We start from the raw sequence: 19426 nt of genomic DNA on the forward strand, positions 1-19426 counted from the left end.
AGTAGGAGATGGAATGCTTGATCTCGTTGTTATGAATCATGCAATAATTGGGTGGGTCTTCTTAAAGGAAACCGCCTTATAAAGCTTTGGGTTCCTCAACTCTACAACTGGCTTTTCAGGTGTGTAGTTCTCCCGTAAATTTGTGCTTTAATTTGTATAATGCTGTTTCATTAAGAGCCGATTAGCCAGACAAGGGCTACCTTTTGAGTGTGGTTTTTTCAAAAACTTAAGCTCCTTATGGGCGTTCGGACCATTAGTGTTTGCTTCCTTAGATAGAAAAAAACATTACTCTTATCCTATTTGTAAGGTAGAGAAGGTTTTTATTGATCTTATTTATAAGTAATTTTATTAAATTTTTAATATGGGTGTACTATTTTATCCTTTATTTATTATAGTATGGACAGTTATTTCTTGAACGGTACAGCACGAACCATGTAGCAGAAATGTTGAGTGTAAATATTATGAGGAATGGAATAATATGACACTGTAACTTCACGCGGTTTACTCGGACCGACTTCTTGGGTTTGCTCGCTTTTACAGCACAAGCAGACGAGGAATAATCATTCGAGTCTTCTGCGAGGATCAATGTTCACTTAATCAAATTTCCTTTTTGACTTCCAGGCAATACCCCCATAACTCTTTTATGGTTTTTTTTTGTTTGGAGCATTCCTAAGAAACTTTTATTTTTTTGGCCATTCATTCTTTTCAATTATTTTTGCTATTTTTAAGTTTTATGTAGCTTTGCAAAAAGAAATCGTTAATTATATGGCGATATATAAAAAATGATAATAAATGTGAGTTTATTTGAATATTAATCTCTTAATTGTTGGCAAAGAAAAAGCTTTTTAAGGGGAAAAAACCCGCATTGCCGGATAATTATTAGAATATCACATATTTCATACCAGAAATTATTCTGCACTCTAGTATTATTTATTGAAATGATATCATACGTGAAATAATTGAGCTTTATTCTGGGCCAGGGTGATGATTGAGCTGAGGTGGAATATATATAAAAGAAATTATACTTTATAAAAAAAAAGTGGGTTACGTTGCTGAAATAAAGCAAAGGAAAAAGCAAAAAGATGGTGGCCGTGAGAGGCAAGAAATGTTATATAGTAGTAGTAGTTGACTGACTGACGTTATTGACAAAATGATTGTCATGATGCTTATGAACCGATCATACATATATAGGGTCGGGCTCGTTTTTCCAGGGCACTTATAATATCAACTGTTGTTGTATGCTTAATGATGAAGTTGATCTATTAATTCACTATTTAAAGGTCAAACATCTGTTATCTCTGTCAATACTATTTTATCTGTAGTTTTTAAATTTTCTAATTAGTACGTTGTGGGGAGAAAACATTAATGCACTAGACAATTTGAAGTAACTATCTGCAATTATATTACTAGTGCTGAGTTGCCAAGAACACTGGCGAACCAAATGAACAGATCTGAAAAAAACCCGGAATCCGTTGTGATGCCCTCTTCAAGTTCCAGAAGAGAAAAAGAAACCGTGAGGCATAAAAATGAGACTTCGAAAAACACAGAATGGTGGGTTGGGTGTAAATTCAATCGACGACGGACCATAAGCGGTACAATATTCAACTGAATATATAGTATATTAATTACAATATAATAAACATAAACTTTAATGTATGAGCCTCCTTTCTCCTCAAATATTGTATTCGATCTACTGAACCGCAAAATTACATTATCAGAACAGATTTATGTAAATTTAGGTTGCAATCTTGAAACACTGACTAAAGCAAATATGTCATTTTGCCTCAAAACTGAATTACACAACATTCCTTCCAAATTAAAAACGTGTTGAATTACAAAATACCACTAAATGAAGCTTATTATCGTCACCTAGAATCAACTATCTTGGCTTGTATCTGTTCATTTGGTAAAATGTCAGGTGTTTTCATGTCTCCGTCATTTAGAGGCGGATTGCTACACCATTTAGATATACAGTTCAATTGACCTCCTTAATGGAGGAAGAAGAAATGAAAAATGAACAAACTGATGTCAGAGCATTTTGCAGAATATGATTATTGTATGAGGCCTTGTTTCCCTTTCAAGACATGAGTTTTTCACCGAATTAAAAAAAGGAATAAAAACAAAACTTCAGCATAAAGTGGTGACAATTTGGTGCAAGGCGATTCACAAATTTCTTCATCTGATGAGCCAACCTAACCTTTGACAAACAGACTTACAAGAAAATACAGCAAAGAAAAAAGATTACTTGACTAAACAGAACAAATCTCTCTGGTTGGATTGGATGATTCGTTGGGAGAGACTGCAATGCTCTGCAAATAATCCTACTACCGAGCACATGGACCTGAGTTTGATTCAAGTGGAAAATAAGCGGTAATCAAAGGAGATCCAGAAGTTCCACTGTTACTTTCTGCATTTTGAAGGGATATTTCCAAGGCCAGACATTCCTTTAAATCAGCTACTACATGTTCTTTATTAGGTCCTTGAATTGCAACTTGTGGAATGCAAGACATCGCTATCTCTAAAAATTTCCATGCTGAAGCAGTATTGAATTTTCCCTCTAATCTGGGATCCATAATCAATTGGATGTTCCCAATCTCCAGCTTTGGAGCCACCCAATCAGATATATGATTTGCGATGCCAGGTGCTGATAACCTCCACAAATTCTCCTTATTCCAGCACATTTTCAGTCTCTTTCTCATGATTTTGAGGGCTAATTGTGCATAATTTACATTTACAAATTAGAATTTGTGCTGTTGGTTCGGTACATTGAACTTAGGTGAATTCTTTAGTAAAGTGTGAAGAGATTGAGTTGTTTTGGTATGTTTGAGAATTTAAAAGTTTTGTGGTGCAGGTAAAGATTGGAAAAGGAAGATAGATGCATAAAAGAAGTTTTTATTTAAGGTTTTGAAGGTTAAAGACATAGCATGAAAGCATTGGGGCAAAAATGAAATCAAGTGGAGGAAGTCCACAAAGAATCAAATAGCTGCTGCAATTGGTCTCAAAAGCCACGGCCAATGGAAGCAATAGCTCTCTGTTTAAGTAGCCGTGGCTATTTCTGACAGTAGCCGTGGCTATTTCTGACAATAGCCGCGGCAATTTCCTCTGCGTTACTATGCATTTTACTAACTTGACCAAAAAGTTCGGGTATCTAGGAGAGGGTTGCATAATTTTCTGGCATTCTACACACTTCAAGAGATTTTGGGGGAGCTCTCTGCTAGGATTTCGAAGGATTAGACGATTGGAAGCTTGGGTCAAGAGTTTTGAGGCATTTCGGAGCTCTTTTCTTGGGTTTCTTCTATTTTTTTTCTTCTTCTTTACATTCATACTGCTACAGCTTTGATTTTTTTTACATAATTGTTGTTCTTTTCAGATTAGGAGTGGCTAGTAGACTTGTTCTATAATTGTTTTGAATCTTTGCGTGGATTGAATCTTGTTCTTTTCTCTCTTTTGGGTAATATAATGATGTATATGTTGGTTTTATTTTATGCTTACTACTTCATTTTGATTGGCCACCATTTTAAAAGATTCATTCATCTTGATTAGTCTTGAGAAAGCTAATTTTGATTTAGAACTTGACTAAAACTGTTGTAATATTTTTGGGTGTGTCAAAGAAAGGATCTTACATTAATTGGGAATATGGGAAGATAAAAACAAATTGAGTATTAATTGTGAACAGATTTTCTTATTATTATTAAGAATAGGAAAATCAATTGTTAAAAGGGTTTTCATGTCATAAAAGGATTTTCAACGCATTAAGGGATTTAAAAGTGGTCCACTAAAATCTTAAACCGAAAAATCTTTTAATGCATTGAACCATTTAAATTGTTGACCGGAAATTCTCTATAATTGCCTAAGGCTTAGAACGGTTTGAAATCCAGGTGCTTTAACCATGTTTTCATGTATTAAATGATGGCCATGAATTTCAAAATGGAGTAACGTCTGAAATGTTTAAAGCGTTGGTGCGGTTTTATTCCTTTTAATATATTAAACAATGACTATGAAACACAAAACGGAAGCGTTATCTCTTTGCCTCCAACCGTTCACATTATGCAATTAAATCCTTTAATGTGCAACGTTCAAAACTGAAACTTGATTAGCTTTAAGAGGCAAGCAACATTCAGATCATGGAGGCCTATAAAAGGGTGCTCTGGTCTAAGGTTCAGAACACACAGCTCTAGAGTTTTCGAGCTCCTCTCTTCCCCCTCTTGTGTGCTTTCTTACTGCTGAGTTTACTACTATCTTCTGCTGTTCTGCTCACCCTGTTTTACAGGAAGGATCCGTTTAATCCTGGGGAGTGCCGCATCCTTATCTACCGGTGGTTGCGGAATAGCTCTTAAGGACAGCGTCCTTAGGACGTGACTCGGATTAACTATTTTTTGCAGGTGCTGCCGCCAACAATCTTAAGAGCTAAACCCATCATGGAACAACCCCGCAACACTGCTGCTCAGAATAACCATGATGCTGCCCCAGTCACTGTTGTTCCAACAGCAGTTCCTATTCCTAGGCCGTTCCCTGACACTTCAAAAATAGAGACATTCGATGGAAGGAATTTCAGGCGGTGGCAGGAGCGAGTTTACTCTGTCCTTGACATGCATGGAGTAGCTGCTGCTCTTACTCAGTCCGAACCAACCCCAGATGTTGATCAAGCCCAGAAAGATATTTGGACACATGCCAATAAGGTTTGCAGACACACTCTTATCAGCACTTTATCTAACGATCTGTTCGATGTGTACTGTGTCTATAAGGAAGCACACAAAATATGGGAATCTCTTATCCTCAAGTACACTGCTGAGGATGCTGGGAAGCAGAAATTTGTAGTGGGGAACTTCTACAAATGGGAGATGACCGAAGAGAAAGACATCAAGCTGCAAATCAACGAGTACCACAAGTTGTTGGAGGAGCTGCGTGCTGAGAAGATTAACCTGCCAGATGAGTTCGTAGCTGGCATACTGATCGAGAAGCTGCCAGAAACATGGAATGACTACAAACAGCAGTTAAAGCACAAACAGAAGCAGTTGTCCCTGTCAGATCTTATTACCCACATAATAATTGAAGACACAAACAGAAAGGCCATACAAGCCGCAAAGGGAAAGGAAATAGCTGCTAAAGCAAACTTGGTGGAATCGAAACCGCGCTCCAAGAGGTATGATCCCAAAAACAAAAATAACAAAATAAGAAATCTGATTACAAATCCAAGGACTCTAACCCCAAATTCAAAAGAAAGGCAATTGTTTTGTCTGTGGAAAGCCAGGGCACTATGCGGCGCAATGTAGAAAAAGGGCTACTCAAAAGGGTGATAATCCTCCTAAGCCAAATGTGAATTTGGTTGAAGGAGATGATGGCAGTGATGATGAAGTCATAGCTGCAGTGGTCTCTCAAGCCCTTATTGTGACTGATGTGAAGAAATGGGTAGTGGATTCAGGAGCCACTAAGCACATTTGTGCAAATAAAGAGATGTTTACCTCCTTTGAAGAAGGAGAAGACCACATCTACCTCGCTAACTCCCGAACTGCCAAGGTTCAGGGAAAGGGAAAAGTGGTGCTGAAACTCACATCAGGAAAAACCCTGGCGCTGAATGATGTGCTGTATGTCCCAGATGTTAGGGCAAACTTAGTCTCTGTGGCGCTGCTTGGGAAAGCTGGGGTTAGAGTGTCGTTTGAGTCTGACAAGGTTGTCATGACTAAGAACAATGTTCTCATTGGGAAGGGATATTGTAATCAGGGTCTGTTTGTTTTAAGTGTTGCTGAAATTAATGAAAATGCATCTTCCTCTGCTTACTTGATTGATTCTTTTGACATATGGCATGCTAGATTAGGACATGCTCATAAATCATATATAAAGAGATTGCAAAATCTTGGGTTAATTCATGGAATTAAAAGTAATGATTTTAACAAATGTGAAGTTTGTGCAGAAACTAAATTAACTAAGAAGCCACATTTTTCTACTCAGAGAGAAACTGAATTGTTATCTTTAATTCATACTGACTTAGGGGATTTAAAACAAGTTCAAACTAGAGGAGGCAAAAGATATTATATCACTTTTATTGATGATTTTTCAAGATATACTAAAGTATATTTATTGAGAAATAAAGATGAAGCTTTTGAAATGTTTCTTTTGTATAAAGCAGAAGTAGAAAATCAACTGAATAAAAAGATTAAACGAGTTAGGTCAGACAGAGGAGGAGAATATTTATTATTAAATGATTTTTGTGAAAAAGAGGGTATAATCCATGAAGTAACTCCTCCTTATTCACCTGAATCTAATGGTATAGCAGAAAGGAAAAATAGAACTTTAAAAGAAATGATGAATGCTCTGCTTGTGAGTTCTGCTGCACCTGATAACTTGTGGGGTGAAGCTTTATTGTCTGCTTGTTTTTTACAAAATAGAATACCCCATAGAAAAACTAAAAAGACACCTTATGAATTATGGAAAGGATTTGTGCCCAACCTCAAATATTTAAAAGTGTGGGGGTGTCTTGCAAAAGTTTTATTACCTGATTCTAAAAAGAGAAAGATTGGTTCTAAAACTTCTGATTGCATGTTTATTGGTTACGCTCAAAAAAGTGCTGCTTATCGTTTTCTAGTTTTGAAAAGTGATATTTTGGATCCTAATACGATTGTTGAAACAAAAGATGCAGAATTTTTTGAACATATATTTCCTTTGAAAGTTGAGCGTGTCCCTAAAAGAGTTGAAAACTCTTCTTTGGAAAAAACTTCAAATGATAGTTTGAGTGAGAATTTAAGGAGAAGTAAAAGACAAAGAAAAGAAACATCTTTTGGAGATGATTTTTATACTTATTTAGTAGAAGGTGATCCGAAAAATTTTCATGAGGCTATTTCTTCTCCAGATTCTCAGTTTTGGAAAGAAGCTATTAAAGCTGAAATAGATTCTTTAAATCAAAACAAAACATGGATTTTGGTTGACTTGCCTCCAGGAGCAAAACCTATTGGGTGCAAATGGGTTTTTAGGAAAAAATATTTTCCAGATGGATCAATTGATAAATATAAGGCTAGACTGGTAGCCAAAGGTTTTACTCAAAAAGAAAACATTGACTATTTTGATACATTTTCTCCTGTGACTAGGATTTCTTCTGTTAGAATCCTGATTGCTTTAGCTTCGATCCACAAACTTTTTATTCACCAAATGGATGTTAAAACAGCCTTTTTAAATGGTGATTTAGAAGAAGAAATTTATATGACCCAACCTGAGGGGTGTATAGTTCCTGGACAAGAAAACAAAGTTTGCAAACTTGTTAAGTCTTTATATGGTTTGAAACAAGCACCTAAACAATGGCATGAAAAGCTAGACCAAGTTTTGTTAAGTGGTGGCTTCTCTACTGTTGAGGTAGAACGTTGTGTCTATACAAAACTTGTAAATGGTGATTGTGTGATTATTTGCTTATATGTGGATGATATGCTTATTTTTGGTACTAGCATGAATGTTGTGTGTGAGACAAAATGTTTTCTTGCTTCAAATTTTGATATGAAAGATCTGGGTGAAGCAAAGGTTATATTGGGCGTTAAAATCATAAGGAATGAATGTGGTATTCTGCTTTCTCAAGAGCACTACGTTGAGAAAATCTTGAGAAAGTTCGAACACTATGATGTTTCTCCTGTTAGCACTCCTTATGATTCCAATATGCATTTAACAAAACATGAAGGAGATCCAGTTGCTCAATCTAGATATGCACAGATCATTGGGAGTCTGTTGCATTTAATGAACTATACCAGGCCGGACATAGCTTATGCTGTGTGTAGATTGAGCAGATATACTCATTGCCCAAGCAGTAAGCATTGGGAGGCTCTATTGAGGGTATTGAGTTACTTGAGAGGTACCATGAATTATGGTATACTATATAGTGGATTTCCCGCTGTATTAGAAGGATACAGTGATGCTAGCTGGGTTTCAGACTCAGATGAGACAAAATCCACTAGTGGCTATATTTTCAATCTTGGTGGTGGTGCAGTAACATGGAAGTCAGCCAAACAAACTATACTAACAAAATCCTCAAGGGATTCTGAGTTTATTGCAATGGAGTTGGCTGGTTCTGAGGCTGAGTGGTTGAAAAACTTCTTAGCGAATATTCCATTGGGTGAAAAACCAACACCATCAGTGTCTTTACACTGTGATAGCCAATCTGCGATAGCTACGGCTAAAAATAAAACCTTTAATGGTAAAAGTAGACATATTCGATTGAGACATAATATTATAAGGCAGCTGCTAAAAGATGGAGTAATCTCAATCGATTATGTGAGGTCAGAAGTGAACCTAGCGGATCCGTTAACAAAACCTCTAGGGAGGAAACAAATTTATGAAACATCGAGGGGAATGGGACTGAAGCCAATTTGAAATTAACAGCGATGGCAACCCAACCTTTGTGATTGGTGATCCCATGAAGAAGGTTCAATGGGTAAGAACAAGTCGTTTGTTAGTTCTGCTAGCACTAAATAAACCAGTAGTCCCTTCCTATGGTGTGTGAAAAAGTGCTAGAATGCATTTTGGTGAGGCTGAGCGGAAGCTCTTAATGATTTCATAGTCTCACGGGACGGTGTGCTCATTGCAGGTACACTTAATGAAATCACCTCTACGAATGTGGAGTGGGGCCGCTCCTATGAGATCATGGCAAAATCTCTAGAGCATTCGTTATGCACCAGGCACGCGCATGGCCGTTTTAACGCGCAAAAACGCCGTTAACAGCAGAAATGTGGGGGTACAGTCTGACTATTAATACCTCTAGTACACACTTAGAGATGTTGGTTTTAAGTTCATAAGAACCACCGGCACCTCTGTGTGCTAAGTATTATTGGTCTAGGTCTGGTTTTAAGTTCAAAGGACCACCAGATACAATGGGTGTACTCGTGTGTGTAACTCAGCAAATGGTATTTTCTTTGACACATGTGGGGGATTGTTGTAATATTTTTGGGTGTGTCAAAGAAAGGATCTTACATTAATTGGGAATATGGGAAGATAAAAACAAATTGAGTATTAATTGTGAACAGATTTTCTTATTATTATTAAGAATAGGAAAATCAATTGTTAAAAGGGTTTTCATGTCATAAAAGGATTTTCAACGCATTAAGGGATTTAAAAGTGGTCCACTAAAATCTTAAACCGAAAAATCTTTTAATGCATTGAACCATTTAAATTGTTGACCGGAAATTCTCTATAATTGCCTAAGGCTTAGAACGGTTTGAAATCCAGGTGCTTTAACCATGTTTTCATGTATTAAATGATGGCCATGAATTTCAAAATGGAGTAACGTCTGAAATGTTTAAAGCGTTGGTGCGGTTTTATTCCTTTTAATATATTAAACAATGACTATGAAACACAAAACGGAAGCGTTATCTCTTTGCCTCCAACCGTTCACATTATGCAATTAAATCCTTTAATGTGCAACGTTCAAAACTGAAACTTGATTAGCTTTAAGAGGCAAGCAACATTCAGATCATGGAGGCCTATAAAAGGGTGCTCTGGTCTAAGGTTCAGAACACACAGCTCTGGAGTTTTCGAGCTCCTCTCTTCCCCCTCTTGTGTGCTTTCTTACTGCTGAGTTTACTACTATCTTCTGCTGTTCTGCTCACCCTGTTTTACAGGAAGGATCCGTTTAATCCTGGGGAGTGCCGCATCCTTATCTACCGGTGGTTGCGGAATAGCTCTTAAGGACAGCGTCCTTAGGACGTGACTCGGATTAACTATTTTTTGCAGGTGCTGCCGCCAACAAAAACTGTGCTTGACTTGAAATTCTTAAGTGAGTGGATGGTTTATTGGATTGATTAGAGATAATCTACCAACCTAGCGCACTGTCAAAACAAGCTTGATTTTCCAAAATGATTTTCATTAAGTATTTCAAGAGACTGAGCATTTCAAATGGAAAGATAAATTTGGTTTTGACTTGAGAGAGAGTTTTCAAATACTTTAGAATCTTGGACAAGCACATTTTATCATTAAAAAGCCTTTTTGAGAGAAAAGAATAGTTTTAAGAAGTGCAAAGGGGATAAGCAATCCTAGATTTTCAAAATATTGAAGTTTTATTTTTTAGTTTAATTTTTACAGCACCTTAATTTGGTCAAGAACTTTATCAATTCGCAAAATTTTCTTAGCTCAACCTAATCTGGATCATGTTTGTGTTAATCGTTTCATTTTCACTTTAGTCCTCAGGGGAACGACATTTTCTTAATCTATACTATTTGTTAATGATCCGTGCGTTTGCGGTCATGCTGGACAGCGAACAGGTTCTCCTATGTATTACCGCCATCTGACCACTGATAAGCTCAAGTGAAATTACCCCAAAACTGTAAACATTGCTTGTCCTATTCAGGTTTTCACAGCTATGGAATCTGTGAATTTTTCAAGACTGAGTATCCATCAATAAATTTGCATTTTCATGTATTTGGCCCAGAAAAGTGTGATGTCGGATGTGGCCAAATGACGAACATGCCATTTTCAAGCTGTTCTACTAAATTTTGCTAAAAGTTGAGCTATGTAGTTCGTTATCGGAGAATTTTCTCTAAATTTTGTTTAGTCTTCAGCATTATGGAATCTATTTTTTTCGCATGATTAATTAGCCATTGAGAAAATTAAGCTAAGCAAATATGACATTTTAGGCACAATCACTACTATATTTTCTACACCCCATATATATAGACACATGTCTGATAAAATATTTTGCACTAGTAACATAACCTACATTGCATATGCATCCTGTGGTTTAGTTTATGCAATTTGCAAATTTCTCTATCTCTGGGGCCAAGCATGATCCAATGGGTTTGTTAGAACAAACCAAACAAGCAAACAGCTTGACTAAGCAAAACAAATCTCTCTGCCGCGATTGGATGATCAATTCAGAGAAAGACCATGAATGCCGCTACAACAATCCTACCTAGCAGATGGAGGAGAGTATGATCCAGACAGGGAATAACTTGTTTCCGGTGATGCTTCCATAGCCACACATTGCTTGAGATCAAATACAACAGAACTTATATCAGGTCTTTGGACTGCTGCGGGTGTAATGCAAGACATGGCTATCTCTAGAAACTTCCATGCTGAAGCACGACTGAATTTTCCTTCTAATCTTGGATCCACAATGGCTTGGATATCCCCAGTCTCAAGCTTTGGATTTACCCAATCAGATATGTGTCGTGCGCCGTCAGACGTTTCAGTTATTGGTCGCTGTCCAGTCATTAGCTCAAGCAGAATTATCCCAAAACTGTAAACATCGCTTTTCTTGTTCACACTTCCAGATCTATGGAACCTGCAAATTTTGCAAGATTAATCAGTTTTTGAAGGAATTGAGCAGGTCGTCTATTTTTAATCATCAATGCTAAGTTTCAAGGCCGTGCGGTTACTTTAAATTGAAATTATATGTATTGCTAGACGGGCTTGAATGATGAACAAATGCTAATAAGCTATTCTATTATATATTTTGCTAAAGTTGAGTAAAATAGAACAAATTTACATTCTGGGTATCAACAAAGATAATTAATCTCCTCATTTTTGGCTAAAAAAATTTCATATCGGAGAAGTTGATCTATTAATTAATTATTTAAAGGTCAAACATCTGTTATCTCTGTCAATATTATTTTATCTGTAGTTTTCTAATTAGTACTCCCTCCATCCCTTTTTATAAGCAATAATTACTATCTCCCTCTTGTCCTTAAATATAAACAACATTTGCAAGTTGTTTTAAATTTTTGTAACAAATTTGCTATTTTATCCCCATTAATTACTTGTTTTAATATTCAATATATTTATTATCACATTTCTCAAACCATCATCTCTCTCCATCACACATTCTCTCTCTTTCATAATTCTCTTTATTATAATAATTTTTATTTTCTTTCTTATACCCTCTCCCCTATACATAAGGATATTTTAAAGAAAGAACTTCTAATTTTTATCTATGTATTGTCTTTAACTAACTTTTTGATTTACATAATGAAGTCCTATATTGTCTTATTGCCTATAAAAAAGGACGGACGGAGTATGCTGCAGGGAGAAGACATTAATGCACTAGACAATTTGAAATAACTACCTGCAATTATATTACTAGCGCTGAGTTGCCAAGAACAATGACGAACAAAATGAACAGATCTAAAAAAAACCGGAATCCCTTGTGATGCCCTCTTGGAGTTCCAGAAGAGAAAAAGAAACCGTGAGGCATAAAAATGAGACTTCGAAGAACAGAGAATGGTGGGTTGGGTGTAAATTCAATGGACGACGGACCATAAACAGTGCAATGTTCAGCTAAATAGTACACTATGATATAATAAACATAGACTTTAAGGTATGTGTTTCCTTTCTCCTGAAGTATTGTACTCTACTGAGCCGCAAAATTACATTATCAGAACAGATTTATATAAATTTAGATTGTGATCTTGCAAAACTGATGAAAGCAAATATGTCATTGTGCCCCAAAAATGAATCGCACATCATTCCTTCCAAATTAAAAACAAATGTTGACTTACAAAATACCACTAAATGAAGCTCATTATCGTCAGCTAAAATTTACAGTCTTGGCTTGTATCTGTTCATTTGGTAAAATGTCAGATGTCTTCATGTCTCCGTCATTTAGAGGATGATTGCTGCCACTATGTAGATATATATAGTTCTATTAACCTCCATAATGGAGGAAGAAGAAATGAAAAACGAACAAACTGAAATCAGAGCATTTAGCTGAATATGATTATTCCATGAGGCCTTGTTTCCCCTTCAAGACATGAGTTTTTCACCGAATTAAAAAAGGGAACAAATACAAACTTCAGCATAAAGTGGTAACAATTTGGTGCAAAGTCATTCACAAATTTCTTCATCTCATGAGCCAACCTAACCTTTGACAAACGGACTTACTAGAAAATACAGCAAAGAAACATGATTACTTGACTAAACAGACCAAATCTCTCTGGTTGGATTGGATGATTGGTTGGGAGAGACTGCTAGGCTCTGCAAATAATCCTACTACCTAGCACATGGACCTGAGTTTGATTCAAGTGGAAAATAAGTGGTAATCAAAGGAGATCCAGAAGTCCCACTTTTACTTTCTGCATTTTGAAGGGACATTTCCAAGGCCAGACATTCCTTTAAATCAGCTACTACGTGGCCTATATCAGGCCTTTGAATTGCAACTTGTGGAATGCAAGACAGGGCTATCTCTAAAAATTTCCATGCTGAAGCAGCACTGAACTTTCCCACTAATCTTGGATCCATAATGGATTGGATGTCCCCACTTTCCAGCTTTGGAGCCACCCAATCAGATATGTGACTTTTGCTACCAGGTGCTCCTATTACCGCTGGCCGACCACTCATAAGCTCAAGCAAAATTATCCCAAAACTATAAACATCGCTTTTCTTATTCAGGTTTCCACAGCTATGGAATCTGTAAATTTTTCAAGATGGAGTATCCATCAATAAATTTGCATTTTAATGCATTTGGCCGGGAAAAAAATGTTATGCTATATCTGTTCAAGTGATAAGAATGCCATTTTCAATCTGTTCTACTAAAGTTTGCTAAAAGTTGATCTATATACTGGAAAAATCTCGTAGGTTTGTTTAGATTTTCAACATCATGGAATCTATAAATTTTGAGAAAATTAAGCTACGCATATTTTAGGCACAATCACTGCTCCATCATCAGTTGCGGATTATCTTGAGTTGCACATCTGTGGGTAAAGCTAGAACAAATTTCTATCTTAATGAATTGCTCAAAAGTTAATTAAAGAGTTTTTGCATCAAGGAGTACTGGTAAAAGTTTAGAAATTAGAAAAGAAATACGCACCCGGGATCCAGATAACCTATTGTGCCAGCAGGACAAGTTGAATACTGCATATCAGTATCATCAAAAAAAGCCCTGGATAATCCAAAGTCAGCAATCTTAGCTTGCATGTTTTTGCTTAACAGGATGTTTGAAGGTTTCAGGTCTCTATGAATTATGGCTGGCTTACAACCATTATGTAGATAGTCCAATAATCCTGCATTTTTGTTGAGCAACCAGATAACATTTGAAGTTAAAATAAAGGGAAAATCATTAAAAACAAAGAAAAAGAGTAAAAGCAAAGGAACATGGATTGACAATTTCAAAGAGGGAAAAAGACTATTATTTTACACACCACATGCTGCATCCAATGCTATCTGAAGTCTCTCATTCCATTTCAAAGCATATGGATTCTTATCTGCAAAATATTTAGGTTGCGCATAGTAAAATGTCAAGTACCGCACAAACTCAGTAATGATTTATCACTTGTATAGTTACCATCCTTTCCTCTTCCTTTTTTATTTTTCAATTCATCGCCTTGATGTTTCTTAGAGCAATAATGTCAAGACAAATCCTAAAACAACTATTAACAACACTCGTCGTTAAGCTAGAGGAATAAGTATTGAGATATGTATTGTAATTAACAAACCTGATAATTTCTGTCGGAGATTTCCTTCATCCATGTATTCATAAACTAGTGCTTTCGTGTCACCATCGTTACAATAGCCAACAAGAGAAACCAAGTTCCTATGATGAACAACCATCAAAAGTTCTGCCTGCATTTCGTGTCACCTTCAAAAGTTTAATTTATATAAAGGAAACATTCAAACCCAACGTCTATAATTGATGACTTTTTCTTCTAACCTCTGACTGAAATTCCTTAAACCCTTGTTGTGATGATTTTGAGAGTAACTTGACTGCAACTTTCGTACCATCTTGTAGTGTGCCCAGGTACACTTTGCCAAACCCCCCTTGTCCGATAACAGTCTCAAAGGAATTGGTAATACTAAGAACTTGCCAGTGATTAAAAGCACGGTTTTTCGATTTTAGATTCCCGTCATTTTGAAATAATGTCGCTACAAATGGAAGAGAAATTCCAATAGCATCATGTATTAATGATTGAACTTGGATTACCTTAGAAATAAACATATGTACAATAAAATGTTCAGACATTTTTAATCACTCACTTATGTCTCTTTTATAAAGCCATATTAATTACTTCTGTGAGATTAAATAAATTAGCTAAAAGCAGTTAAATTTTAGAATTTTTTACAACTTTCCAAAATTTCTCTTTGATTGGTATAATTCGTTGTGTGAGGATGGGAAAGTCATCATCAAGCTAAGAGAGTGAAAAGGAAAGGGCATTTTCCGAAATACATTATAAATGTTTTATTAAATTTTCTAAATGATCTTCTATTAAGTATAATAAAGGACTATTTCTATTGCATACATGCACAAAGGAAAATTACGTTCCGGGTAATGCATTTGGCGTACTACCTCTCTAATTAATCAATCCTTAAATTAGCACTTTATAATTTTTCATGTTTCATCCTTAATTAACGGTTCTCCACTTAGTTATTGTCAACCAGTCTCCTCATTTCTACTAATTACAATAATCTTTTAAATTTTAATTACTGTAGTTATGTTAATTAAAAACAATAAATTTGTCAATAATTGACACTATTTTGTAGTAATATTCTTCAATGTAATTAATGTGAGAAAACCTCCATTAATTAATCAAGTAACTTGTGCATATTTAATACTGGAGCGTTTTCGTCAAAAATAATAAATGCGGTGGACAGCTGAGAAAATGATCTCATAAAAGGTTCTTATTTTTAAAAATGGACTTTCTCATACTAGTAAATGATTGTGGTGACTGGTGACTGGTGAGAATTAATCCAAAAATGATGAAGAGCAACGCGACAAGTAGTAAAGTATATTAGAGCACGAAATTTGTAAAACAATAAATGCTTTCCAAAGATTCACAAAGGAAAAATGGATATAAAGAAGACTGAGGGTGTAAGCTCACCTGGGATTCCTTCCATATCACTTTGTGTTTTCTTTTTATGTTTGCAAAGCTTCACATAAATGCAGATTACTACTAATAGGACTGCTACAGAACGTATTACAGATGCAATAATTGGTATAATGGGCTTCTTTTTGCAAGCACCCATCTGACAGAAAATTGGATTTCCATCCAAACTAGGGGAAGGGAAAGGCAAGGAAAGAAAAGGCACCAGTTAGTAACTGCGAGTCGTATGATAGAACATCATCTGCATATTACTATGCAACTAGCTAGCATCTGGCAATATATAAGACTGTTAATAATATCCTGAATGAAGAAAATTACTAGTAATGTGTTTGAAACTAAAATTCACTAGTGAAGGAAGAGAGAATAGAAGAAGTTCTTCTGAATATTCTCAATCAAAGCAGAAGAAGTGCCATTCTATGCAGACAATGCAACTGCAGATGAATGAATTAAGTGTGTTGAAATAAGCAAATGAAACCTCAATATTAAAGGATTGCCGTTCTTCTCCGTTAGGGCCTTTGGAATTGGGCCACTTAGATTGTTCCCTGACAAATTACTGCTAAAACATCACATGAGAAAATCACAATATATTTGTTGGACTAGAAAGTATTATTCCTCTACATATATGCTAAAGCATTGCAACTTACAGCAGTTTCAAATTGGGTAGTTTTCCTAAAACTTCAGGTATTTCTCCCTTCAATTGATTGTTGGACAAATCCCTACAACATGAGACATATTAATCAGATGAAGTTATTGCATGGGATTTATTATGCGTTGCTCAGACAATGAATGTAGACTTAAAAAAATTCAGGTCGGCATTACTTAAATACTTACGGGGACTCCAATGATATGAGATCGGAAAATGAAGTATTTATGTGTCCAGTCAATTTGCTTGAGCTCAAGTTCCTGCTCATATGTGGTCAAGAATGGAAATTTCACTATAATAAGCAAGGACGAACTGAGAGAGTGGACGTCACAACAAATATGTAAACTCCTTACAGCTCCTTGGGCAATATTGATTGACAAATCAATAAATTAACAGCATGAAGAGCAGAATATACTTGGGTTATCAAACCTAACAAAATTTTAAAAGATCAAAAGACTACTCACAATGAAGTGATCCTGGGAATGTTGTCAAAGTAACTACAATTCAGACCGTCCCAACTATAACCGCGTGGCATGCAGGGATCTCCTTGCCAATTTCTGGTGATTTTATATGCTTGTTTCACAATCCGCATAGCATTCACTGTCAAACATGATCAGTTAGAATCAAAGATCAATGTGTAGAGACTGATAATAATTCATGTAAAAGAAGCTCACATGCGAATTTGGTTAATTAAACATGAGAAAATTGTTTGAGTATGGGGAGTTGTTGCGAGAACTTTAAGCAAATCATAAAAGTTCTGTTTTCAATTTATTATAAAAATAAGCAAAAAGAATGTTTTTTTTTTCTATTACGAACCCTGCTCCTAACAATTTTGTTATGTTTAAGTTAACTAAAACCACTTTCTTTTTCGTAATATTAAATAATCTGGTGCTAAATCTAGATAAAAAAATTTAAAACAAATGTGATAGACCAGAGTAGCTTAACATGCATGGGCGCTCATTCTTAAAAGTAATTGTAAAAGGAGAATGATAAGATAGCAAAATATGTAATACTTGCCGTCCCTTTCCTGAGTTGGTGAATCCGATTGGGGCAGTACTCTATAGATTTCAAGAGCATTGATCATGGGGGGCAAACCAGAATCTGGGGTGGATGTGACTGAAATGTTACTAAGGTATTCCCCTTTAGGCATCCTCCTCACCATGGTTTTGAGCACCCGGTATTGAAGAGTTATGTTGTCTCGGATCGTATCCGTGAAAGTAATTTCCATCTTTCTTTGCTGATCTTGAGGACGCTCCACGAAGTCATAAAAATGAAGGTAAACATAGTACTCGTAATTTGTGCTGTAATCCAACTCGATAAATAAGGAGGAACCGCTCCCTGAACGAATTGCAGTGCCCAACACTTCTCTGGGTAATTTATAGTTTGACACATCGCCATCGATCAGAACTGATGTAGCGATTGGCTCTGAGTCTTCGATCTCTCTACCGAGGTACCATGACCTACCGTAGATATCTTCTGGGTATCTGCATTATAATTTGAACAACAAACCATGCTTAACTAATCCAGGTTGAATGAATAAGTAAGTACTACTGAGTAACAAATAGATTGAAATAGTTTACGTGATGAAAACATAATCTGCTTTAGATGTTCCCAAAGAAGAGCGTGTCACGACGCCTAGCGGCGAGAAATCAGACTCGTTCAGATATATAGAATCCTTGAGAGGCCAGAGTTCGAGCAGCGAAATGAAGGGTTTTCCACGGCCAGTGTTGATAAGACGTACATCAACATTGTTGGTTCGAGAAACATGAATGGCTTCCGTTCTTCTATCGTTACTGGTATTACCCGATCCTGTCCAGAAATTAACGCCAAGATGGAAGTGGAAGAATGGAGCAGAATTTTTGTAATCATAATTTCCATACTTGTAGTAAGCTCTAACGAGAAAAAAGTTGTTTTTGCCTTGTTTGGGTTTGAGGGTATAGCAATTCCTTTTCCCTTCTGGAAAACTTCTTACATTGTTCATCTGCTGCCAAACCTGCTCATCGTTACCGTCAAGGGCGTATTCAGAAGATAAATTATATATTTGACCCGAGTCCACAACACTTCCGTCATCTGCCATATAATAAAACTTATTCTCGTCCCGACTTGCTTGGGTTGATCCGCAATCAATGCCTATCCTCTCTGTCGATATGAAATGTTATGTAGGCTGTAATTAGAATTGAAATAAGGAAAATGACAAACATGCATTTAAAATTACAAAATTTTACTGGAACTTTGAAATGTTGGTAGGAAGACATCACTGTCCCCCACGTTTTTTCAAATGTCCCTAAACATCCCAACTCGTCAAAGTTTCGACACAACTATTCAAATTTTCGAAAAAAGAATAATAAAAAGCAATGCTAGAGTGGTAAATAGCAAAACCATAGTATAGTCGTCAATAAGTAAATGAAATAAATAGTAAATAGTAAATAGTAACATATGTCTTTGCCATGAATTTATTTAAGTGTGGAAGTTCCTAATACAATTTTTGAATTATCAAAACAATAGTAGTAAATAGCAAAGTAAATGTAGTAAGTAGTTTGTTCTATGGGTCTTCTCCATAAATTTATTCAAATGTGGGAGTTCCTGATACATTCTTCAAATTTTCAAAACAAGAATGTCGGAGTTTCTAATATATTTTTTGAATTTCAAAGTAAGAGTAATAACTAATGAAGTAAACTAGTGACCAACTTCACTATTTACTACTTTTTTTTTGTGGCAAAAACTGTTCACTATTTTAGTTTTACTATTGTTTCGTTACTCACTATTTTTATTTTAGAAACCCTCACATTTGAATAAATTTATGGAGAATGATACTGTTGCTCACTATTTTCTTTGTTTACTTTGCTACTGATGATTCTGATTTCAATATATACAACTCTTATTTTATAAATCTGCGAAATGTAACATAAACTGTACCGAAGGCGGACAGTTGATGGAGCTCCAAGGGTGGTACTTAGGGGCATTAAAAAAAAAGGGTGGGCCGAGATGTCATTTCAAAAAAAAG

At 35.9% G+C, this 19426-nt stretch overlaps 2 protein-coding genes across 2 annotated transcripts; both read right to left on the reverse strand.

Annotated features, from left to right (window-relative positions):
* Nucleotides 1-10875: 10875 nt before the first annotated feature.
* On the reverse strand, nucleotides 10876-13203 carry LOC114715535 (probable LRR receptor-like serine/threonine-protein kinase At4g29180). The gene is made up of 2 exons (XM_028900405.1): nucleotides 12959-13203; nucleotides 10876-11251 (listed from the first exon to the last, which is right to left on the reverse strand). Exons 1-2 carry the CDS (start codon nucleotides 13201-13203, stop codon nucleotides 10876-10878), a joined length of 621 nt encoding a protein of 206 aa, XP_028756238.1.
* An 891-nt stretch (nucleotides 13204-14094) lies between these two features.
* LOC114715536 (putative leucine-rich repeat receptor-like protein kinase At2g19210) lies at nucleotides 14095-18499 on the reverse strand. Its single transcript, XM_028900406.1, has 9 exons — nucleotides 18003-18499; nucleotides 17440-17906; nucleotides 16887-17022; nucleotides 16611-16682; nucleotides 16424-16495; nucleotides 16255-16321; nucleotides 14612-14881; nucleotides 14397-14523; nucleotides 14095-14165 (listed from the first exon to the last, which is right to left on the reverse strand). The coding sequence occupies exons 1-9, from the start codon at nucleotides 18497-18499 to the stop codon at nucleotides 14095-14097; spliced, it is 1779 nt and encodes a 592-aa protein (XP_028756239.1).
* Between the last annotated feature and the right edge of the window lie 927 nt (nucleotides 18500-19426).

Source organism: Neltuma alba, unplaced genomic scaffold, assembly GCF_004799145.2.
Source record: "Neltuma alba isolate B1F8T4 unplaced genomic scaffold, ASM479914v2 tig00011597_pilon, whole genome shotgun sequence".
In the NCBI taxonomy this organism is placed as follows: Eukaryota; Viridiplantae; Streptophyta; class Magnoliopsida; order Fabales; family Fabaceae; genus Neltuma; species Neltuma alba.